Source organism: Solanum verrucosum, unplaced genomic scaffold, assembly GCF_900185275.1.
Source record: "Solanum verrucosum unplaced genomic scaffold, falcon-dt-bn FXZP01000032.1, whole genome shotgun sequence".
Lineage (NCBI taxonomy): Eukaryota > Viridiplantae > Streptophyta > Magnoliopsida > Solanales > Solanaceae > Solanum > Solanum verrucosum.
The window spans coordinates 3406325-3431262 of NW_026020569.1; the positions used below are offsets into that span (position 1 = coordinate 3406325).

The window sequence follows — 24938 nt, forward strand, 5'->3', positions numbered from 1 at the left end:
AAAGCCAGACACAACCTGATGATACAATAAACAACTTTCTACTCCTCTGAAAATGAAGGTGGTAATAACATTACACATCAAACAAGCGATAAGAAAAATCTTCAAAATTGAGGCATGTTACCTAGAAAATCTCGCAATTGCAGAACATTCTGCACGTGGCAATATCGTATACAAGAGGATTCTGTTTGGAAAACCATTGCTAATAGTGAGAGTATTTTCTTTAGTGTTTATGAGAGTGTTTCCTACGATGATGGTACATTTCCCCTTTTTCCCTACTTCTCTTCTCTATGATCCTAAAAGCACATGATATAAACCCAATGGCAGCCATGGGGTAAAATGTTCTGTAAGGAGCCAAGGCTAAGCCACAAATATAGGAAAAGTATCCACCGAGAAGATAGCCAAAGCTCAGGTTTATCTCCCATCTTTGGATGCCCGGAAAAGGAAAGAAGAAGAAGTTGAACTCGGGCTTTGAGTCACATACACCATGCAGCAAAACACCTATGCAAAGTACAGAATCCAAGAACCACGGCAAGCTCTGACCGATCCCCATTCTCTGTGTGCAAACATACACCAAAAAAAATAAAATGTTATGCTACTTCCAATTATTTCGAGCAATCAACAATTTCCTTTTTGCCCAAATATTATTTCATTAGGAAGACTATTGAGAGCATTTGCTCTATCAATTTATCAGTGCAAAGTAGCGAGGTTCCAAAATGACAAAATATGAAGACAAGGCAGTGAAATCCTCTTGGTCCTAAAGAAAGAAAAGAAATACCTGGATCCACGCAATAAGTGAAGGGACAAACATCAGCATTGCAAGCAAGTGTAATACAAGCAAGCCATGCCGATGATTGAAGATCTCTAATTGGGTGTCACCATAACTTTTTACTGAGTCCAGACTACTGGAATTACTCTCCTTCTGAGGAACATGCGAGTTGATTTCACCATCATACTGGGGTATGAACTGCTCCGATCCACTCTGACGTCTGCTCCCAGATTCTATTAACTCCTTAGTCTGGGTATGGCTGTGAAATGAAGCCATCAAAAAACTGTTTACAGACGAGAAGAATTGGTTTTAGACTACCTTTGTCATAACAAAATATCAAATATTAGCAGAGCCAAAAACTAAATATCAAATGTTTAATCTATTCAGAAGTTCTGAAGAATTCGGTTAGGAATCACACACAATATTGGAAATGGAGAAAAACTTTTGTCTGGGCAGGAGGGCCACAATATCAATGGTCATGAGATGACCCTCAATTCTAATACACAGCATAAGTGGAGAAAGGGTACTAGTTAGGGATGTACCTGGACAGGGAATTGTGGCAGCACACAGCATGAGAAATGACCAGCAAAAGAAGACCCAATGCTGGATGAGCGAAGCACACTAGGGTCAAAGAGACAAGCGTCATATCAAATAATGGATTGAATCTCATGATCCTGACTACCTGTTTCAATAAGTAAAACTTTTATTAAGAGAACAAGCAAATGGCCAAAATTTTAAGTAAATTTGGAATATCGACATTTACTAAGATTAGAGGACCAGGAATGCAAGATACATTCAATTTCAGTTCCGAAATATATGTACAAATCCAGTCTTTTACAAACTTATGTTTTTGCAAGCTACAACGTCGCAATTAAACTAACCTTGGATGACAGGAAGGCAGTGAAAAGAGAAGAAAAGTTATGTTCCCGTGTTTGCGACCTGCAAAAGATTATATTACCATTAGCTCAGTTGGTAATGAATTTCTTGCATTCATAAAGGTTTCTGTTAAATTATGTGGTACCTTAAGAAAAACCTTTAATTGTTAGAGAGTAGTCACTTTTATTAATTTATTTTAGGTCTGCAACACACTCCTTGGGTGAAAGTATTTTAATCGTTTATGGACAGTGGGGGAGGAAGTAGGGGGACTAGAAATTTCCCTTGAGATTAAGATTGAATTTCACCAGCACATGCAACTTTGATCCATGAATTGACTAATAAATGATATCAGTCACTTGTATGAAAATCTCGAATAACATAAATGTGGTAGATATATTCAAGAGAGAGTAACTAACCGTTTCTTGATGAATACATGTAAAGATGCACTAACGTAGAATAACAATTGGGAGGCAGATATCAGCACAGCCACCACTCCATTTGCACACAAGTAACAGATTGTTGAGACAGAGATGAAACTTATGGCTGGAGGAAGAGGTAGAGAAATGAGGCAGGAAAGTACTAGAGCAAATAAGATAGGCAGCAGGGCCAGACATAGAAAGGGCAATGGCATCCGCAAATTTGATTCCACTGCTGTAAGGAGTGAAGGTATAGGCAGGTCAAGCTCCCATTGCCGTGCTTGCCGCATTAAAGCAAAAAAGACAACAGCAATTGCAAAACCAGTAATCTGCACAGGTCCATGACAGCAAATAACAATGAACCCAATAATCAGAAAATGGAGAAAAAAGCAATACCTACACTAAGGAGCATGGTAAAAAGATCAGCACCAATTATAAGAACTACAGACATTGAACAAAAGAATAAACCTGATTCACTACAAAAGAAAGGACACAGAACGATTGAACCATTGATGATATTTTGATATATGATATATCAGTAAGGAAACATGCAACCAACTTAGATATTTAGGCTTGTTGTTTCAAGAGAATGGACTGATAGATGAAGATGTAATTTCTCGAATTGAAACTGAATGGTTGAAAAGGAGAAGTGCTACTGGGTGTTATGTGCTAGAAGGATATGGTAGTAAATGTTGGGCCAAAAAAGTCAAACATATCCACAAGTTGAGTACTGCAGAGATGTGGATGCTAAGATGGATGCGTGATCATACAAGATTAGATAAGATTAAAATTGACCATATTTGTCAGAAGGTGCAAGTAGCACAGATTGAGGATAACATAAAACAAGGTTGCGTGAGGTGGTTTGGTCATGTCCTGCATCGACCTACAGATGCACCAATCCATAGGTGTGAAGCCATGGTGAGAGAGATGGTGTTGAAAAGGGGATGAGGTAGACCTAAAATCACATTGAAGGATGTTGTCTCGAAAGACCTAAGATTTCTTGGGATCAATACAGACTTAACTAGAAGATAGGGCACAATGGAAGAAAAATATCTAGGCTATATCTACTAGTGGGTTAAAGGATTCTTGTTAGAGAGTTTCTACTATTATTACTATTATCACTATCATTTATATATATTTAATTTATTTTTGCTTTTATTTGTATGATGATGACATGAGTTGAACTTAAATGTAATAGTTGAGAATTCACATAGCCGACCCCAACTTGTTTGGGATTGAGGTGTAGTTGTTGGTAGTCCAGAAACATACATGGACCAGACTTCGGATGATCATACAACTTTATTATACAAAGAAAAGGAATTTATGACTCAATCTTCCATTTACTCACTGAGAATAAGTTTTTTGCTACATGCTTGGCTATGAGGCTTGATGAAGGATCCTACAACAATACTTTTTTTTGATAACCGATCCTACAACAATACCAGACTTCATTCTTTCTTCATAAAGGAATTAGAATGTAACAAAGTGCTTAAGAGATCAGAAAACAAACCACTCTTGAATGAGAAATCAAAGGCATCCTAAACTCTGTGAAGCTTTACATGATTCGTAACAACTTGCTTGCAGCTTGCTTAGACATCAACTGAATTGGGCCTCGACTAAGAAAATAACTGTAACAAATTTTATTATGAAGGAAACAAGGGAATTCATTTCTTAGTAGTGTGTACGGAATTCTGTGGTTTCCTTTTCCAAGTTTGGCATTAAAAGTATGCAAATTATTTCTTTCAAGTATATTATATACGGAAAAGGGTCAAAATTGTCCCTGAACTATGTGAAATAGACCACTTATACCCTCCATTACATTTTGGGATCAAAAATACCCCCGCAGTTATCCCAGGAGACCACAAATACCCTCAAGAGTTAACACCCCAATTTTTTAGTGACGTGGCAAGCCACATGGGACTAATCCCTCCACCTAAGCATTGCCAACTAAGATTCACTACAAAAGAACTTGACTTTTAGTGGCGACAAAGTCGCCACAAAATCCCAAAATATTGCCACTAAAGGTTATGAGTGATTTTTAGTGGCAACTAAGGCTCCAACAATCATTCGCTAGTAAAACCTATTTTTTTCAACAAAAAAATATGATAATTAATTTTCAATTGCGGCCTAATTTTCTAAAATAAATAACTTGCAATATCCATATTAAAAACATCCAATATTATTACAAAAAATAATCAAAATTACTTCTCAATTCAAATCTCCTACTATATATATATAATGCATCATTGTACATTTTATACATTTACATATGACATAAAAATAAAACATATAGTGTCTTCAAACTCCTACTTAATCGATATCATATTTGGTTTTTTAAAAACAATGAAGAAAAAAACACAAAATTAGAATTTAATGTTAAAAACTTTTAGTGACGATTTTCTGGGCTTTTGTGGCGACTGTTGTTGCCGCTAAAGGTCTAGTTCTTTTGTAGTGAATCCTAGTTGGCAACGCTTAGGTGGAAGGATTAGTCCCACGTGGCTTGCCACGTCAACAAAAATTTGGGGTGTTAACTCTTGAGGGTATTTGTGGTCTCTTAGGATAACACCAGGGGCATTTTTGATCCCAAAATGTAACGAAGGGTATAAATGGTCTATTTCATATAGTTCGGGGGCAATTATGACCCTTTTCCGTATTATATATACCTCCAGCCATTTAATTGTATTGAGAGTGAGTAGTCACAAAAATGATTTGCAGTGGAGTGAGTATTAAATTTGTCACTGGATGTCTGAGGTAAATATTAGATTGATACGGAAAGGTCATGTCATAACCTGACAATCTAAATCTGAAACCTCGAAACTTGCAAAAGGTGTACAGATCATTTCATCAGTAAGTCTCGCACGAAGGTATTCCCTAAAAATCGGACAGATAAGGAGTTATATATAGCTCAGACAGCAAGAATTGTGAAATGATGAAGACTGGTGTTCTGAGGTAGAATGTATCCCAACTGAATGGACATGGAAGAACCTCTATAACATGAAATATTTGAATAGTTGGGAATCAAAATCAAATGGGAGATTATGTGCCACCATCAGTATCCTATTAATGGTTTGATGCTAACCTGTGAGTGAAATGTAAGAAATATACACATGAAAAGCAAAGTCTCAGACTGCATGGCATACAAAACTTCCAGCTATGAGATGGGTTTAAAACTGCATTCACCTGAGGGAAATATAAAAGCGAAAATCTTTTAGCTGCAGCGGTTACATTAACACCAATACTTGTTTTGTACGAACAATGTGGATCAATCTGCACATAAGATGGAAAACAAATCATGTAAGAGCTAAAGAAACAGAGCACAGTTTTTCAACTTTCTAACCGAACGAGAAATTAACAGGTCTGTTATAATACCAGCAATATAACGTTGGTCTTTTCTGACCCTAGGCTGGAAGTCCAGAGTGCTGGAGAGGAATCCACAAGAATTGTTTCTGAGAACAGATTAGGGAAAATATGAAGACCAGACGTGACATCCCAAGCAAGTGCTACAGGAGGGAAACAGCGAAGTTTACACAGCCCTACATCCAAAAGAATAAGTTACATTAGCAGCACAAATAAATAACAAAAACTGAGACATTCAATCTTATATATGGAACATTTATCTGGAAAGATTAATACTCAACTGAATGAACTAAAGAAATTACTTTTGACCTGGTTACGTTTTCTGCAATTACAAAGGTGGCAAGTTGAAAGTGTTCATGATACATGTGATTCACCAGTTATTGTTATTATACAACTACTTCTAAAGATCCCTTTGATGGGGCAGATTGAATAGCAGTTAAAGGGAGGTGAGTAAACATAAAGCTTCTTACATTTGTATTGCATATTTGCATTTACTTCGCAAAAGGGATGTGGAACTAACACTTCAAATTCCCTCCAAGAAATTCCTCAAACATCAATTCCACCAAGATTTATGAAATTTGGAGGGATTGGTGGAAGATGTTGGCAAGTAACACAATAACAAGTAAAAAAGTACAAAATGCTTTACTAATTAATAGAAACAGTACAAGATGCCTTATTTGTTAAATAGGAGAAACCCTTACTGTCAATTTCCATCTCTCCAGTTTCATCAGCAGTGAACTCTGACTTTCTTATTCCACAACCAGTTGTTTTGACAGACAATGTCACAGGCATGAGACCCAAGCTAACAGAGAAAGACAGATTGAGTGCAAGAGGATGATCCTCATTCAATATCATCTCCTGCAAATTTGAACCGAAAAATAATGTATTAAAAGGTACATATAGCTCAAACTTTTTTTCACCCTCTCTAGTTAAGTAAGCTCCACCCACCACAAACCTGTAAAGAAAACACAGACCGAATCAACGACCCAGAAGATAAGGCTGTTTCCCCGTCCTCTGGTTTAAAAAATTGCCCAACTCCCATGGAAGTGGCTGGTGGAGGTCTTCCTGAAACAGCCTGAAAATCATAAAGTCATCATGAGATGAAAAGCCAGGATCTAACCACATTTAATACTCAACACAAACAGAAACAGAAGTTTCCATCTGAAATTCTATTCCAAAACCAAATTAGCTATGTGGCACTAGAAAAGCTCATGAATATATATGAAGTACAGCAATGAGGATCTGTCGGCAACTCTACCATCAAAGGCAGAAGAAAGATGTGATTTTCTATTTAAAAACATTGAGAAAGAAAAGGTCCTCCCCACAGATCTTTTATCTTTTATTGATAAAGTACAGAAACTAAAGTCCTATCTCGTATTATAAAAGATTTAATGGGTAATTACATCAAACAGATATGAACTATTACAAAGAACTCCCAAGAAACCAGGTATCATGACTAAAAAGAAGCAAAAGCATATTTGAAAACCCTGTGAATAAGTACCAGGCGAGGTGCCACTGAGATAGTCAGATATCTGAAACCACGCATATCCTCTGGGTGCAGCCAAAATACAGCAGAAGGAGGTGCCTGCTCAGTCTGAGTACCTGGTTCAACCTATTGCAAAAGCAGCACCTTTAAGAAGACTTTAAATCAAACTAGCTCATATAACATCTTATTTTAGAACATTCGGCAGACAGTGCACACGACTAAGTACCTGCCTTGGAGCTGGTCCAGATGGAATTTGCACCATCTTTGATGTAACTTCTACAACCCGTTTATTAATCGGCAAAGTGGAAACTGAAGTTCCTTTCTCAGGCCAAAGGTGCAGTCGTACACCAGAACATGGAGAAAGATTTGTGACAAAAACAAAATGGTTTTTACCATTAGACCCCTGAGTAGGCAAGTAAGATAAGTTATAAACTGGACAAATAGCATTTACACATTCTAGGTAGCTGGCATTCAAACTTAAAGCAAAGTTAAATAGGAGGGCAATAGCAAAGCAAGCAAGCACGCTATGAAAGACATGAACAATGTAACTTTTTATAAACAATAAAAGGAAGCTGACCAACTTCTCAATGTCCAACCACCGCCTTCTCCCGTCCATTGCTAAAACTGTAACTGTGGTTGTCTCGATGTATAAATCTCTTTCTTGTGCATCATCACTCCAATGGATGTTATTAGGGCAAGAATACAGTCTATGTGCTTGAGATCCTGCACCACAATTCACCTTTCAGAACACCAAATTGGTGCCATATACAAGAACACATTTAGCATGAAAATGCATTTCCGTATACTTTTAACACTATATAAGGATCATCCCTTTAATATTGTAGATACAGAGAGTTGGGGAGTGAAATACCAGATTCGGCTTCTCCACCTACAATTGGTATATGAGGCAGCTGTGGCTGCTTTAACCAATTAAAATTTGGAGGTATCCCACTGTGAAGCATTTTTGTGAAGATTGCCAGCCTTTTTCGAACATCAGATATAGGTTGACCAGTCCCCTGGTCTATCAGACTAAGAAGAGTATGTGATACCTGAAAAAGTTGATATTGAAATTCAGAGCTATTTGACTACAAATTTAACTGGAGATTCTCAGGAAAAAATTGACTTACTTGGACAACAAGCTGATTACACCACAAGATAACCTGGTGCTCCATAGACAACCACACATTTTTCATGCTTGTGCTACTAATCATAAAGCCATGGGTAGGAGGCACAATACCATCAAGTGATTGTAAATTTGATCGGACCTAAAATGAAAAGTTATAGAAGCTAATGCTAAATATTTAGTGAAGCAAAGCATAACTGTGCTGACATGAAGGGAACTGGTAGGGCAAGAGAAAGAACAATAGCCAAAGAAAAAAGTACACAGACAGCAGCTGGGGATAAAATATGGCTCATTTTAATAAAGTATACTTAAATCATTATATAAGAGCCTGACAATTAAAATAAAGTATACTTAAATCATAATATAAGAGCCTGACGATTGAAATAAAGTATACTTAAAACATTATATAAGGGCCTGACCATTGAAATAAAGTATACTTTTACAGTTATATAGAGACCAAGGCAAAGGATAACTTAAAGTGAAAGTAGGCAAACCCAGAATCCTTCAAAAGATTAAGACTCTATTATGAAATAACAGTACGCAATATGGAGAAAGAATAAGTTGTAGAGCTACTTCCCTCTTTTAGCTAATAGAGCCGTGCATTTAACAGAAACAGCACGACAGTTACTAAGTAAAGCCCATGAACATAAAAAAAAAATTGAGATAAAAAAGGAAAATAATAAAACCCATGAACATAAATATATTATGTTTATCCAGTTTCCTCTAAAAGTAACAAACAATCATTCACTTCAAGAAGATATTTTCATTGGATCGGAGAGTTGAGGTTTCCTACTGGAAAGGAAAGAATGGAAAAGAAATGATTCCAGTTATGAGCCTTACACATTTTCAGTTGCCAACTATAATTCAGATTTTCAACTTTGAACATGTAAAAGCAAATAGAACAAGTACCTGGTAATCATGATAACCACCAGAAATGGAGACAACAACAACATGAGAGAGTAGTGGATCAGACAGATGATGCCCTGAACTAGAAGTTTGGACCTCGTATCCTTTCCTCCATTCGTGATTTACTCGTGCATAATACTGACCAAGTGATGGCTGCAGAGCCAGAGGAGGCGACCTGGGTAAGGCACCACAAAGTGATAGTTATTTTATAGCATCACTGTAACCACATAATACCTTCCAGGAGTAGAGCAACTTACTGGTGTGGAGACGAAAGTGTCAGAACAGTTTCAACAGCAGATTTCCTTAAATGTGGGTGGACAATCGCAGCTCTAGCAACAAAACCACCCATGGAATGACCAACCAATATCACACTTCTCGGAGGACTCCTAGACACAGCAGCACCTTCCTTAACTCGTGCATCGTGGGACTCTTTATAATGATCCAATATCTAAGAGTAGGAAGATGTAAATAAAAACACAGACATGAAAATTACATCACATAAAATAAGACGAAGAGAGAGGAGAGGAAGGAAGAAGAGAGGAATATAAAATTAGAACAGTAAGTGTTCAACCTTCAACAGGGACTGAATTTATTTAATGACAATAACCATGCATATGATAGGGTTGGTTGTCTACATCAAACCCCTTGGGGTGCAGCCCACCCCGGACCCTGCTAACGTGGGATGCTTTGTGCACCTGGGCTGCCCTTTTCTTTTAACCATGCATATGAAAGGTCTAGATTAGATCCAAAAAGAGTAGAAAATGTTAAATGCTTTCCTAATGTTGGAAAAATAAATCAAGTGAGCGAATTTTAAACTTTGAATTAATAAAGAATAAACTCAAATGAAGCTCTCCATCACATAAAATTCTTCTTGATTTCTTGCGTTACTCTCTGGTGGTCTATGTGTACCATAAGCCCCCACTTGCTGTAAGACTGGAGTACCAGAGATGTCAAATTGTCCAAGACTAGATTAATCTACATTACTGGCAAAGAAATAAGAAAATGATGACAAAACCAAGTCAAGTATCCTGACACAAATATTTTTCCAAAAAATAACTTTCATCTGAACAGCATTTCCAAGCATGTTTATCGGTCTCCAATCAAGTTTCAGCTATAAGCTACTATTGGGTTTCTATTGTCAGAGTGACTGAAGTTAAAATGTTTATGTTTATCATTGCTTATCATCTAGTTCATAGGTATCCCTCAATTTTCATTTTGATGCTTTATGCAGCTTTCACTAGACCGCATTAGTGGGATTTCACTGGGTATGTTGTTGTTGTTGATGCTTTATGCAGCTTTACCTTGGCAACCATTCCTGAAAAATGGCAATTCTAGATTCTTATAATAATTCCTCTCCTTTTTTTTCCCTTAATTTCCTCTGTTATATAGTTATGTACCAAACTACAAAACTAATGGTTTCTCATTCTCAATGGAACCACTTGAATAATAACTTATAGAGATGCAAATTAAAAAAAAAAAACTTATTATTCTTAAAAACTATATTGCATCAGCACTTCTGATCTGAAAAAAGGTATATTTTTCATTATTGTGTTCCCAGTAAGTTATGTCCTCGTTCTCCAGAGTTTGCTTATTAGAAAATGTAAGTATCATCATCCATGCTTACTAGTTAGAATAAACATGTAATTTTGGATCTTTCCTCTCTCAATGTGTGGGAAAATAATCATGCATCGTCAATCTATCAGAACCCTCTCACTTGCAGATGTCCTTTAAAAAGTTCTAGAAGTATTTCACTGTCATAACATCAAATAGTCCAGTCTATTGTCTACAGAATTTTTTAACGTGAACCATATTAATTTAATCAACATGACATTTTACTTTTTACCTTCTCCCTTTTCCAGGAAAACATCATGTATTCATCTCTATGTTATATTGGACAAACTATAGAATCACACAATAAAGATTGGCATCACGTTGCATCAGTCAAATGTCAATAAAGAGATATTTTACTTGAGTAAGAAAATTTATACCCTGTGAATGGCATATACAACATAATCTGTGTGTTCTTCAAGAATTCGACCATCCATTGCAGAATGTTCACCTTCAAGATCCACAGCAAACCAGTCAAGCATGGATGTGTATTGAAAGGGCAAAGGAGTGCTGGTGACATCAAAATCTACTCCCTCTCTGAGAGTTAGAGAGGCTTCTTGGTAAAAGCTGTGTTCAAGAGGACCTCCTTGATAAGCCCTATCAGATTCTGCAGCCACAGATCTCACCTGTAAAAGCATTTGAAAAGAATTAGGAACGAACAAGAACAATTAATTCAGTAACATGTCTTGCACTAATATTATAATGCACATACCTTCACCTAACAAGCAGTTAATAAACAATCTCTAGCTAAAAGCAAGAGTGCAACCTCCACACCACCTTCTCTAGAATAAGTCTATCAATCAACAGTTGTCACAGCAAGTAAATTTTTTTTTATTACATTCGTAACAGAGATGATTCCGAACCAGGTTTGTCTAAAATGGGTAGAAGAACAGCAAGTTGTCTGATTGAAGCAACCCGATTTCCAAAATACACTCCTTGAAAAGCTCTTGGTTTGGAACCCCTTTGGCTCAAGTGTTAAAAAAGCGCATCTAAGTGCTGAAGTTGGTATTAATATGCAGAAACGGTTTTTGGTAGAAGTGCTGAAAACTGATAGTAAATCGCTGATATGTTTGGTATCAAACACTTTTTTGGTTAAAATAACTTCAATGCCTCACACTCGAAAAAAATTGATTATTGCAAGATTCTTAATTTCAAATTGATTCAAATACAAATTAATTTATGCCTCAATTCACTATAAGTTTTAAATTGATTAGATAAAACTATTTGAATAAATATAAATTATTTTATCATAACTGGAGTGACAGATGAAAAATGGCTAGGAAGTAAGCACGGTTGAGAGAAAGACGAAAGGCGGAAATGAACAAAGAGCTGGTTAGGGGCTTTGTTTCGAAAAGAGTAATTCCAGAATAACAAACACTATTAGGTAATGTAGGTCAAACCAAAAAAAGAAATAACTTGATAATCAAAAACAAAAATAGTATAAAAGTTGGTCAAACCAAAAGTGCTTAGAAGTAGGAACGCGGCCTTGATTTTGGCTATTCAGCACTTTTGGTGCTTATCTTAGAATCAATTGATTGATGTAAGCCCCCTACAGAAAGGGAAGATCCGTATAAAGGTTATTTCCACTATTTCAATCTTTTGATTGTACCATTCTACGTAAACCAAGAATGTTTAATTGGTTCACACATAAATACCATTTACTTAGACTTCATTAATTACTACCTCTGACAGTTTAATTTCATGTAGTCACGGAGCAAACAAATAGTTTTAGCATAAATTAACCAGAGAAAACTTGTGTTATGTTTTCAGGGTGCCAAAGAATATAGAGAACAGTTTGAAGGATATAAGACTTTTTTCTGTGCAATCACCAACATCTTAAGTTCTGTATCTGCTCATCTGTCATGACTAAATGCACACATATGGTACCTCGTTCGATCTAATTGGAATTGGTAATGCATAAATACATCCCCAGATGGAAGATTTGAGAAAATTAAAGAGACATATGATGGCTATTGTTACGAAAGATTTGACGACATAGTTAAGAAACTTGCCTGTTTGTAGCTTCCACCATTGCCAGGGATAAAAAGAACAGGAACCCCACTAAGTGTTTTAAGATGATCATTGAAATCAATCTTTCTCCATCCTTCATGGTATAGATGTAATCCGTACTTCATGGACGACACATTTTTCGGTGTAGGTACAGGGATGTAAGTAGGATACATGTATGTCATGGTACAACCATTAGATATGGGTTTTAGCATGCTATAAAGACCAGCTAAACCTATACATATAGCAAGTAGAACCAACGCAATCACTCTAAATTTCGCTCTATAGCCTTGCATGTTTTGGCTCACGTTACCGCCCATCCACTTCATCTTGATCCTTCAATAACCCACCTGACAAATAACACAAGATGTAACGCTCAGTACATAGATCTTTTACCCAAGAAGTGAAAAATGGAAGTTGGGTCCTGGGGTCTTTTTGTCTTTGGGAACAATCTACAAACAGAATATGTGCACTGAAACTTCCTATAGTGCAATTAAAACAAAAACACATTCTTTAGTTGGAAAGGTGTACCTGATTGGAGATCGCAACAATAATTGGAATTTTCACAAATCTTGGTTGAAGGCGACAAGAATCAAGAATCAGAAAAGTGTGTGCCTTTCCAGAAAAGGGAATGAATCCCAATTTAGGAAAGGCGTAGTGAGACGTCTCAGTGTTTGAACATAAAACTTGCAATGTCTGAAATCTTGATTTATGACAAAACTCAAGGCAATAAGGTATTAATTGTAGTCTTCCATTAATTTCATGTACAACAAAACAAGATCAGCTCATCAATGTCAGATCCGGAGAGAGGGAAAATAGAAAGTAAAGATCAATTAAGATAGGGAAAAGAGTCGAATGATTATAATTTCACAAACTATCGCTAATTTGTTAGTATTTTATGCATTTTCGATTTCCAGATTTACGCATTTGTGAAACAGTCTGTATATATAACTATTATTATTAGTAATAGTATTTCAAATAATTAGTTTCTGACGTTTTACCATTTTCGTCATTTTGCATCCTCTTAATTACTTTATCCATCTTAAATTCTTAGCAACTCGTTTAGCCATAAAAATAATTATTTATTTTATTGTGAAAATTTTAAATCTAAATTAAGTTGTATTTTAAATCTGAAAATCAGTTTATTGACATTTTCTCCAATTCACTTTTCACTTTTAAACTTAGTTATATTTAAATACATTGAAATATGAGTATTATTTCAAAACAAATTTTATAAAAAATATAATTCACGTAACTTCATAAAGTTCAATTAAAATAAAAATATTTGAAACCTATGATTGTTACTTAGTTTGTTTCTTTACTTAAGTATTGAATAGAACTTGATTATTATTATTTTGCAGCTAAAATAAATCAGGTAAGTCACATTTCTAAGTTAAAAGGAAGTTTAACGAATAAAGTTTTGTGTCCATTTGTTGTTACTTTCTTTGTCCATCTTTATTTGTTTATGTTTGAGTTGACATATTTTTTAATAGCAAAAATAAATAAAATAGATACAAAATACTGTAATAAATTACCTTATTTTTTTCAAACTGAACAAGTAAAAATAGACGAAAGAATCATTTCCTCATACCAAATTGGTGAGTACTTTTTTTTAAGAAGAACTAAGCACTGAGCGTGAGGTGGGTGTTAAAGAATGACAAAAGTCCCACATCGGTGGTTAATGAGATGGGTGAACTCCTTATAAGGCTTGGACAATCCTCCTCCCTTTGAGCTAGCTTTTGGGGTGTGAGTTAGGCCCAAAACCTAATTTAACATGCAGTTTAGTGCAGCGTTATTCCCAATGAATGCAAACATTCATGTTTTTCGTTTTTGTTACGTAATAGCTTTGAATGTTGATCAAAATCAGGTGTTACGCATGTGGCAATTTGACAAAGACAACATTGGAAACATCGATCCCCTTTGTTCACTCCAACAGAAACCAATTCTTGGACACACGATTTCTCAACTGTCAAAGTCAAAGACAACGCAAAATGTGTTTGAATACCAATCTTTAAGAATTAGGAAATATTGAACTCTTGCCCTTCAGAACTATCTCCACGATAATAGAGACTAATGAAGAACTTTTAAATACAACTACTGTAAAAAATACCTTAAAGCCACCTACTGCTGAAATCCAGAAATAGCGAAACACTAAGCAGAATACATCTCTTCCATTATCTGCTAATGAAAGAAATCTCTTGATACAGGGAAAATGTTTACAAGGATAGCACGTAACTCAAATTGAAGGGATTTGTGGCTCAAAAGTCAAAACTCAGCTAAACCCTATTTTTCTGGCAATCACATCTATATTACAAAAGAAACATCCCAAGGGAAAAAAGAATGTGTGATGAAACTGATAAGGCATATATGGTAAACCTTAAATCGCGAGTAGCATTTGTCACAGAGATGCTGCTATACAAGACTGTCTACTATCCAAATCAATATGAAAACTCATGACCTCGGAGTGAAATGTGCTTCTTTACCCAGATGGCAATATCCTCAGCACAAGCCTGAGCCTGAGGGGTCTTGAGAAGCATGTCAAGAGTTGCAAACTCGTGAACAGCATCCTTATATTCAAGTACAGGAGCATCAACATTTACTTTCCGGAGTTCCTCTGAATAAGCAATAGCCCGATCTTTCATCCAGTCATGCTCTGCTATAATTGTCAATGTTGGGGGCATTCGTTTTAATGGAGGTCCTCCTCTACCAGCGACGAGTGGGTTGGCAGCAGGGTGATCCAAGTCAAACTCTCCTTCAGGTAAAAATAATTTCCAGGCAAGTACGCACATCGTCTTGTCATAGAAATAGGAATTAGCTAACTTTATCTCAGAATGAGTTGGAACATTGCCAATGAAAAATGGATACATCAAGACCTGTGCCACCACCTTGACTGGGTCCAAAAGGTTGCCTGCTTCTACTGCCTTCCGGGCCACATAATCAGCTATGTTTCCCCCACAACTCACTCCAAGGAGAACACACCTATAAAAATAACCCGATTTGCTTGTGTGTTTAAGAAGAAAATGATATGCATACTATATTGAAAAAATTGTAAAGAAGCATGCCAAGTTGGGGACATCTTTCCATCATCTCATTACCGTAATAGGAATGCAGAACTTTCAAACAAAATGTTGTGGTTTAGATCACACGTAAGATTCATGGTATACTCATGGAGGCAACTCATCTTGCAGGAAAGCTGGACTGAAGCTCTTTATTTTCAAATGTAAGAAAGTGAAGAAGTTAATTTGAAAGTGTTGTATACTATTGTCCTGCATGGGTTGTTTAAGGGCTTTCAAAGCAGCTTATAAAGGTCTTGAACTACTCCACCCATTGCCTTGGGGTTCTGGGTTGGCTACTCAAATTCCTTTTACATAATAGTAGAGCCAATATTTGGTAAAGGCCATTCCTCCAATTAGTACTCCCTCTGTTTCAATTTCTTTGTCCTATTTTGACTTGACATGGAGTTTAAGAAAGTAGAGAAGACTTTTGAATCTTGTGGTCTTAAATTAAAGATATGTCAAATGTACCACAATGTCCTTTAATCATGTGTCTTAAACATGTCATGAGGGGAAAATTGAAACTAAAGAGTTGCTAAAAAAAAGAAGAGTCATTCTTTTTAAATGGACTAAAAAGGAAAGTAGGCCAAACAAATTGAAACGAAGGGAGTAATTTTTTTAATAGTTACATTTCACAGATCAGTAACTTTACTTTCAAGTCCATGTTTGAACCAACAAATATACATGAGAGGAGGTGTTTAGTTGTATAATTGTCCCACATGGATTGTATAAGGCTTCTAGATGAGTTTATACTTGGGTTACTCCCACTCATTGCATTAAATCTTAAATAGAATATAATATACAGTATAAACATAATCCAATGTAAACTTACAATTTTAGGACGGCCAAGAGAAAAAATGGCCATTTATGACAAAAGAATAAGACCATAATAAGCTTACTTTATCAATGTTATAGATTTAGAAATAACATGCAATAGAATCAAACCATGCAACAATTTCAAAAATCATCTTTATGAGAAACAAACTGATAAAAATCCAAAAAATCATTCAAAACAAGTACTGAAAGACAACCAAAACCTGCATCAAAAACACTTACAGTTTCACCCAAAAAGGAAAAAGAAGAAAAGGAACACTTCTATTCAGAAATTGAATTTGCCAGTCATACCTACCAAAATCAGTGGATTACAGGAAAATCAGCATACGGAAAAACTACTAGTAAAACGTTTTCCCTTCCAAAAATGGATATAGTAGCTATTTAACATTATAAATCCTAATATTGCTCAAAAGACTACAGGAACATGACCCATTTACAAGACAAAATGCACTTGCTTCTATATGGAATTCAACTCGTAACCACATGATATCATACGAAAAAGCTAGAAAATTGGTACGTAAAGATTCCACTAGTCATGAGGCCCAAAAGTAAGCATTTATGTCTCAAATATTGCTTGGCCCTTCCTAGTCACTGCACCTACTTTATATGGTTAGTTTTGCAATGTCCAACCTAATAATATGGATTCCACCCCATTATTCAAAATTAGATAATGATATATTACCTTTTCATTCTTCACAGCATACATGTGACCACATTTCTGATCAAATCTCAAACAAAATTACTCATTGAACCAATTACTGAAACAGATTAAAAGATCACATCTAATGCTTCCACGTCAAAAACTAAAACAAAGGCAACAAGTATGGAATAAGACAATAGGGCCAAACTAACCTCGACGGATCTCCATGAGCAGCCAACCAAGGCTCCGCCATTGATGCTCCAAAGGCATCCGCTATGTGTCCGTGAGAATCAGATTTTTTCACATCTGCTCCTCCACGTCTGTTGCCCAATGACTTGCTGCATTCAGCCAAATTGGCCTGCTTCGCCAGCCAATGCAGAGCTTTCAACCCATCCTCAAATGCAGCTGGGTATCTATTCTCAGGTGATAACCTGTATCCAACTGCCAAAACAATGACATCACAAAGCTTTGCAATTCTTCTACAGAAAAAATCATTTGAAACCGAATCATTGCTCCCACTCACAAATCCCCCACCATGGAATTGTAACATCACCGGCAACTTCCTGCAATTTTTACCGGCGGGAGCATATCCTCTATAAACCCCATTTTCAGATTTCAAAGCGAGATCATCCACATTGCCTCCGTAGCTATTTCTCCTATGATTGAAACTATTTCTATTATGATAGTCGGTGACATTATCAGTTGTAGCAGCACCATAGCTGCTTCTACGTAGATCGGATCCTGTGAGAGAATCGGGTCTTGAAGCTTTAGCCCTAGATTTAGGTTGTGCCCTTAAATCAGAATCAGGAGAGCCAAGGGAGGTCTCTGGAAGAAAGATTCTGATAGAAACAGAGGTGGTGGGATCTATATGTATATCCTTGGTGGCAACGCCGTCGGTGAAAAGAGGATTTGAAGCTGCAGTAGATTCCTCATCAGGACGTGACGTAACGCCGAAAGAAGTTGCGGCATTGGCGTCATCAGCGGGGATTTGGGTTCGGTTCTGCAACCGATGCTTTAACATAAACTTGAAGAAAACACTGTATAATTTCACGGCCACGCTTGGCATTTCCCTCAACTCCCTCTCCTCTTCCCTCTAGCTCCACCGCTCTGGCTATCACTCTCCCCGACCCCCTGTAAAAGTTGATGTCTCCTTCCCCCAACCCCAGAGACCCTCTTGTTGAGGCGATTAATAATCTAACAATTCGTTGAGTAAATTGATCTGAACATTAGCGATATGAATTGAATTAATTTTAGTTTTAGGGTTTTTGGGGATGGATGGATGGATGGATGGAGATTTGAGGAATAGGGAGGAAGGAGATGAATTGATAGCAGGAGTAGGAGTAGCAGTAAAATTATATAGCGAATCCGAAACACCAAAAATTTCTGGAGGATTTAGGTAAGTGGGGAAACAGCATTTCTAGAAAATTGGGACTAATTAATTGTGGCGTCTGCCGTAGATTTGTCTCAGTAGTAATTAATACTCGGATTAAAATTATTGCAAATCTAATTTACATTCTTACTACTATAAAAATTCACTTTCTATCCTAAATTTTTTACTTGATTAAGGATTTAGTATAAATATTGAATGCTGGGTAAATTTTTGCATATTATTTTTTTATTAATCAGGTAAAAGTAGTATAGTCTCTTTATATTCATTCCACAATATTTATTAAATTCGAATATTAACAAGTTCAATAATATTTTGTAGTGAGAAGGTATATAAGTAGCCTCTAAATAACTTTTCATTTCTAGTTAGTGTTGCGTGTATGTTTGCTATAATAGGATTGAAAGATTCATTTAAATCTCTTTCAACGAAAAATTACATGTGATTTGAATTATTTTGATTGTGTATGTATAAATATATGTTAAACCACATTGGACTTATTTACTTTTACATATCTTGAACCCATTGTTCGAAAATACTGCATTTATATGATGATGGTACAACCAACTGAAAAACGGTGAACATTGTGAGCCAATACGAGATTGCATGTCCATCAATCTCCTTGGCACTTTATGTCTTGCAAGTTTTGTGGGTTTGGCGACTGAAGCATAGATGAATTTGAAAGTTATAATCTTTCAGAGCAGCCATCAGATATCATTCTTACATTGATCATACGCAGTCACATGGAAAGGGAAGTTCTAAAATACTCATTGCAAGCAGTGTGTGAATTCAAAAGAATTACTACTACTACTTAAAACATTGCAACTTAATTTGAACATTCTCAAGATTATCTACAGAGATACTTTCATGCCAAGCTGCAATGTCAAAGCATATATATTGACGATACACAGATTCAAGCGCAGCACCCTAAAAGGAACTTTAGACGTATACCTGAAGAATGATGCTTTTATAATCTCATCATACGAGCCACGCATGGACTGCAGACTATAAATCTTGAGGTTCTCCAGTTACGCAATTCCGTATGAACAGTCCTTGCATCTATATTAGCACAGAGTTGGTATCCAACTCGATTTGTGTTACCATAAAGTGAGACCTGGGAAATCAAAAATTTCAGGATGTCGTGGTGTATGAACAAATGAGGAGATGTGACCTCCTTTTCACAGTTTCCTTCCTCAATTAGAGTACTGGTCAGCTGATCAAGGGAAAAGCAACAGTAACAAAGGTTCAGTCTCTAGCCAGATGGTGAATGAGGCGTTGTCTTATGAGAAACTAGCACTGCCTCATTGCTTGCAGCTTTCATTCCAGCAAGCTCCTCTAACCGTTTCCAAGTAATTTCACGTTTCCTCTTTACCTCCTCTGCTTGGGCCTTGTCTTCTTCGAATTTCTGCAAACACTCTTCAAAGAGTTCAGAATCGATATCAGAGAAGATCTTGCGGACATTTAATGTCAAGTTTTGCACCGCCTGATTCCAGTGGCCTCTAGCATTCTTCTCCAAGGCAGGGAAGATTATCGGCAGTATAACTTTACGATTTTGCTTGATTAGGTTCTCAACATGATTATTGTTCCATAGGAACAAGGCCCTCTCAGCCACCTGAAGATGCAAAGTTAAAAAGAGTTAGAGAAAAGGGGAAAAAAAAAAAAAAGGCATTGGCGGATGTTACATCACCGAATTGATCCAATCAATATCATTCCATTAAACAAGCACGCTATTTTTTCAGTTGATTCATTGTTTTCTATTTGATTCACAGCCATGACAACTTAGCCAATATGTGCCATCACAAGTTGTACAGTTATTTATACCAAGTTGTTTCATCAGGCACAACTGAAAAACAGCAAACTAGCACATTATATCCAGCTGGAGGAAAAGCCATCAAGATGCAGCAAATTTAGCCTGCTTGTTGACCCACACAAATAGAAGTGAACTTCTGAAAAGCAACTATCGTTAGAATGAAGGGCATATATGCTCTAGTTTTTGGACGCAGGGGCACCAATGTCCCAAAAGTATGATGAAGGGTATCTGCATACCATTTACGATAGTTCGGGGGTATATTTGTCCTTTTTCCCGGTAAACAATGGTAGGAACAGCCAAAATGGGTAATAGTGATTTTTCTTTGACCCTAAAATGGGAAGGAAGAAAATGACGTCGAGGTTCAATGATGGAAGATAACAATATCATTGCTTTTGATTCAAGGAGGTATTGATGAACAACACTCTGTCAAGCATCCATACATACAATATGTCTTGCATGCATGTGCCGGCTAGTGTCACCAAAAGGTTGAAAAGGCAAATGTTATACAGACAATGGAATAAAATTTCATATAATGAACTGGGAGGTGGTCACATCTCCAATAAGGCGGCCTTGGAGGTTAGACAGTGAGGTACAGGTTTTGTAGGAGAGTGATTGCATTCAAGAGTGGCACACATAAAGGGCCTATGAATGTGGAACAACATAAAGGGAGAGAAGATTTTACCGACAACATCATTTTTACTGTTGGGAACGAAAATAGGATCAGTTTTTAGAGGCGCAAGTAGTATGCAATGATACTTTGAGCATCGCCTTTCAGATCATGTACAACACATTGAGTTAGAAGGATATGACGATTCATCATGTCTACAGGACACGAGAGCAGAGCTTATTAGCATAAGAGGCTCAGAATAATTCTACAAGCTGTGGAGATAGGATATTCCAAAACATAATGGCATACTACAAAAGCAAAAACATGAAACGGTAGGAACAGGCCACGTGGAAATGGAAGTGAAGAGGGAATGAAGTGTTCTGTAAGAAGTCCTACTACTGCAGGTTACTTAAAAAGAGACGATGCAGGAGGTTTACACCTGTCATTTTAGATTCTCAGCTTGCAGAAAGATACTCAGTTCACTTGGTTAGAAGTAAGGTAATGGCTGAAAAAACCGAGAAAAGGGAAGTTGTAGTATGTAAACTGGTACTTTGTGCGCATGGTCAAGCAAGGATGTAGATCACTCACTAGTGCACTGCCATGCGCATCAGCTTGGTATATAGCCATCAACGCTGATTATAGTTAATGGCGAAGTGCATAATGGACTTCAGAAGAAAGAGAAGAAGATGCTGAGCATGGGATGCAGCTACTTTGGACCTTGCAATAATACTTTGGAGAAAGAAGAATGGAAATGAACATTTGAAGGTATTTAAAATGAATTTGCGAAGTTAAGGACTTGGCTTTTGTTCTTGGTGATTTTTTGGTGCACTTATCGTGTCCCTCGAAGTGTAGATGATTGGATGCAATTCTTAGAGAACCACGTTTTTCAATGGGTCCCCTACTCTTTTGTATGCCACTTTATATATCCAAGTTTTCCAGCTAATATCAATTAACTTATTGCTTTGACCCAAAAGAACAAAAATGAAAGAAACAGCAAATGGACTTTACACCATATTCCTGTTTCGACCTTAACCTGATCATAGATGATTAGCAACGCAAACAGCAAAGGAAAAGAAATAAAATACCAAATAACTAGAACTACTCACCTGAAAGTGCGAGCTGCTCAAACAACGACTGATCTGATGAAACAAAGGCACCATACAACGCTGGAATTCTGGAGGCTGAGTTGCTTCTAGAACCTCCTCCAGCTCACCTAAGAACACTACTTCCTTGGAACTGTTTGTAATAGGCCAATATTTCAACAAACCTCTTATGACAGTATCAGCGAGCTTGCAGTCCTTCTCCACAAATTGTGTTATGCAGTAAGATAACTGCTGATGATACATGTGTACGCACTTTGGTTTATGAAGTGGAATAAGAGCTCGAACAAGGAACAATTTGTGCTCTTCCTTCAGTGGAAGTGCAAATCCATTGATTATACTGCCCAAAATTTCTAAAAGTTCTGCTATTCCATTATGCTTCTCAGTTTCAAAGATAAACCGGTAAAATATATTGTTGATTGATTTCCTAATAAAAGGGCGGTGCACCATGAATTTTCCATATATGCGGTGCAGAACCGTCTTCAAGAACTCCCTTTCTCTTGGATCTTCTGAATCAAAGAGATCTAATAACCTTAGAACAAAAGAGTGATCAACGTATCGCTTAGACAATTTTGCATCTGTCTCCGGCGATGCCACAAATCTGAGAAAGAACTCATACACAATTTGCAGATGTGGCCATGCAGGATCCATCAAGGGTTCGTCATCTTCTAAGTCAAAAGCTTCCAATACTTTGTTTTCACGAGGTTGAGAAGTAAGAGGCCTGAACAGATTTGAAGATACCATTTTAACTATTTCTTGAATGACAGTTTCTGTGAATTTTACATTCACAGAACTAAGATAATCAACAAGCTCCACTAATGTCTGCCGCTTGATGTCTTTTTCTTTCAAGTGTTTTGTTGGGTCAGTAAAGTCAAATAATACACAGCACAAGTTCAGTTTTTTTATGAACAATGTTTGCTTCTCAGCAGTTGGTACATCTTTAAAACTAGGCAAGGTCTCACACACTGCACTTCCATTCACCTTAGCATTTGCCGCCTGCGGTAGCCTATTTCCATGATTCGGTCCCAGAGTCGAAGAAGTGACTCCTGAAACAGTAGTGGCACTTGAATTTCCTGACTGCACAGTAGACAAATCACTGCTTCTAGAACTAGTTGAAGCATTTGACTGTGATGCAGAGCTTCCTCCATCACGATTTTCTGCTGACTTGGAAGGCTTTCTAGGGAGCCTATTGAGTATTTGTTTGATCATCACTTGAAAATATGATCTTCTGGTCGTAATGTTTTACTGATTGAAACACTCTCAAAACAGAACTTTCATCAATCTGAAAGGTCTAAGCAGCATAATCAATAGTTAGCAAACCAGTGCAGATCTCATCCACCCCAAATCCTTATCTGACACCCCCTAAACCAATACACAAATAAAACCACAGACTACCTGTCTAGACGAGTAAAACTCCTTTTCATCTGAAAAACAATAACAAAAAAGCAAGTAAAATGAAGAAATCTAGAAAAGTTCAAACTTCTTTTTCATTATGGAGAAAAGAGCTAAAAAGATCAATACTTGTGACCTAATCCCTTTTCTTTTTTTCACTTGATAAAGTAAGTAATTTGTATTATAAACAACTCCATACTAAGAGAGTTCTGTGTGCACTTCCACTTAACAATAAAAAAAAGGTGTATTCTTGGTGAATTAAATAGTGCAAAAGGCAAAACCCAGATGCAGAAAATTATTTTAATAAACAAACAAGCATCAAATAATCTGAATCAGAAACTGAAAAATCTTACCTATCCATGCTTGCTGTCAACCAGAAAAAGAATGGGGGAGGTGCAGTAAACCTTTGTTCTTGTTTTTTTGCTGAGGTCCACAAAGACTCGGGGCTGTTAAGCTAGGTCAAAGAATATTAAGATCTGGGCAAATAATGTACGGAACCCAGATAACATCCCTTCCAAGAATCAGAAAAAAGTGAGTCAATAAAGATTAAAGAAAAAAAAAACAGCACTCAGATATAAAACGAGTTGTTAATGCTTACATTAATAGTATAATTTTGAGTGATGAAAAGATTGAAACTTTAGAGAGTTGGGGTTCAGTGATCGAAATCTGAAAACATCCCCAACTGAGGAAAGATAGGAAAAAGGGTGTGATGGATTAGACAAAACCAATCTCTGGTTGTTGTTTTTGATGCTCAGGATGTGTTTGGTTAGCTACAATTATTCTTCTTCTTTTTTCCTTCCCATTTTCTCTCTAATTTTCCTTCCTTTACCTTGTTTTCTTTCTTCTTAGATTTATATAATCATAATAATTACCTTCTTTTCTTTCTTCATAGATTATAATAATTAGATCGTATGATCATAATAAGTAGAGCAAGGCGAAAATCACATCTAAATAATATGAATTTTTTGAGTTCATATTGAAACTCTCACCAACAAAATGACAATCAACTAAACTACAAAGATTTCTCTATCAAAATATTAATTTAACTATTAATTATTCATTTTTCTATCGGAGTGATATATTATAAGTTTAAATATAAAATTAAAAAGAATTAAAATGCTTTAGATATATTTTTAGTATAAAAATATAATTATGACAAACCTAAGTTTAATCAAACAAAAGATTCATAAAGTTAATATAATTATTTTTTTACAATAAAAAACAAAAATAATTACATCAAGGTAGAAAAAGAAGATTGCAAGATGAAATATCCAACATGCAAAAGTTCTAAATTGATTCTTGAGAACTTGGAATTGGAAAGAGTTATTTTATTGTCATATTCTTTTTTTTCAGTCACAGATTTCAACCTCAAAACCACTTGCCGTAATTATTCCCACCTTTGGGTTTCTCCAGATTTGGACATTTTTGTATTTTGACAAATCTCGCCTTCTCAGGCTTTGAAAAGGTACAACTACGAGTAAGTCATCAGGGTTAAATATGAGATTTCGAAGCACAAGAAAAAATTGGATGGATGGAGTCTTTGAGTTTATCCTACTTAAAAGTTACAAATAAA

At 36.3% G+C, this 24938-nt stretch overlaps 3 protein-coding genes across 5 annotated transcripts; all 3 read right to left on the reverse strand.

The window, feature by feature from the left end:
• Nucleotides 1-115: 115 nt before the first annotated feature.
• On the reverse strand, nt 116-13234 carry LOC125810710 (uncharacterized). Of its 3 annotated transcripts, XM_049490183.1 has the most exons (19): nt 13077-13234; nt 12551-12895; nt 10919-11164; nt 9188-9378; nt 8934-9105; nt 8029-8166; nt 7773-7950; nt 7479-7624; nt 7128-7304; nt 6917-7027; nt 6371-6490; nt 6117-6273; nt 5428-5591; nt 5239-5325; nt 2059-2387; nt 1648-1705; nt 1309-1448; nt 776-1049; nt 116-553 (listed from the first exon to the last, which is right to left on the reverse strand). In XM_049490183.1, the coding sequence occupies exons 2-19, from the start codon at nt 12872-12874 to the stop codon at nt 221-223; spliced, it is 3345 nt and encodes a 1114-aa protein (XP_049346140.1). In that variant the 5' UTR covers nt 12875-12895; nt 13077-13234; the 3' UTR covers nt 116-220. The 3 variants fall into 3 exon arrangements, with proteins under 3 accessions (XP_049346140.1, XP_049346141.1, XP_049346139.1); XM_049490184.1 differs by lacking the exon at nt 13077-13234 and having other exon boundaries at nt 776-1025; nt 12551-12953; XM_049490182.1 differs by lacking the exon at nt 13077-13234 and having other exon boundaries at nt 12551-12952.
• A 1469-nt stretch (nt 13235-14703) lies between these two features.
• LOC125811074 (probable carboxylesterase 16) lies at nt 14704-18350 on the reverse strand. Its single transcript, XM_049490567.1, has 2 exons — nt 17285-18350; nt 14704-15524 (listed from the first exon to the last, which is right to left on the reverse strand). Exons 1-2 carry the CDS (start codon nt 18136-18138, stop codon nt 14984-14986), a joined length of 1395 nt encoding a protein of 464 aa, XP_049346524.1. The 5' UTR covers nt 18139-18350; the 3' UTR covers nt 14704-14983.
• Nucleotides 18351-19278: 928 nt separating this feature from the next.
• LOC125810746 (serine/threonine protein phosphatase 2A 57 kDa regulatory subunit B' theta isoform-like) lies at nt 19279-23335 on the reverse strand. The gene is made up of 2 exons (XM_049490228.1): nt 21980-23335; nt 19279-20068 (listed from the first exon to the last, which is right to left on the reverse strand). Exons 1-2 carry the CDS (start codon nt 23180-23182, stop codon nt 19709-19711), a joined length of 1563 nt encoding a protein of 520 aa, XP_049346185.1. The 5' UTR covers nt 23183-23335; the 3' UTR covers nt 19279-19708.
• Between the last annotated feature and the right edge of the window lie 1603 nt (nt 23336-24938).

Excerpts from the sequence above, each read along its gene's own strand:
- LOC125810710 (XM_049490183.1), bottom strand. The coding sequence starts at position 12,874 with ATGAAGTGGATGGGCGGTAACGTGAGCCAAAACATGCAAGGCTATAGA. Across the intron at positions 9,379-10,918 it reads TTGTATATGCCATTCACAGG|ATATTGGATCATTATAAAGA; the intron begins GTATAAATTTTC and ends TCCTACTCTTAG. Across the intron at positions 7,951-8,028 it reads GTAATCAGCTTGTTGTCCAA|GTATCACATACTCTTCTTAG; the intron begins GTAAGTCAATTT and ends CAACTTTTTCAG.
- LOC125811074 (XM_049490567.1), bottom strand. The coding sequence starts at position 18,138 with ATGCCAAGCGTGGCCGTGAAATTATACAGTGTTTTCTTCAAGTTTATG. Across the intron at positions 15,525-17,284 it reads GCTCATGGAGATCCGTCGAG|GTGTGTTCTCCTTGGAGTGA; the intron begins GTTAGTTTGGCC and ends TTATTTTTATAG.
- LOC125810746 (XM_049490228.1), bottom strand. The coding sequence starts at position 23,182 with ATGATCAAACAAATACTCAATAGGCTCCCTAGAAAGCCTTCCAAGTCA. Across the intron at positions 20,069-21,979 it reads TGAGCAGCTCGCACTTTCAG|GTGGCTGAGAGGGCCTTGTT; the intron begins GTGAGTAGTTCT and ends TTGCATCTTCAG.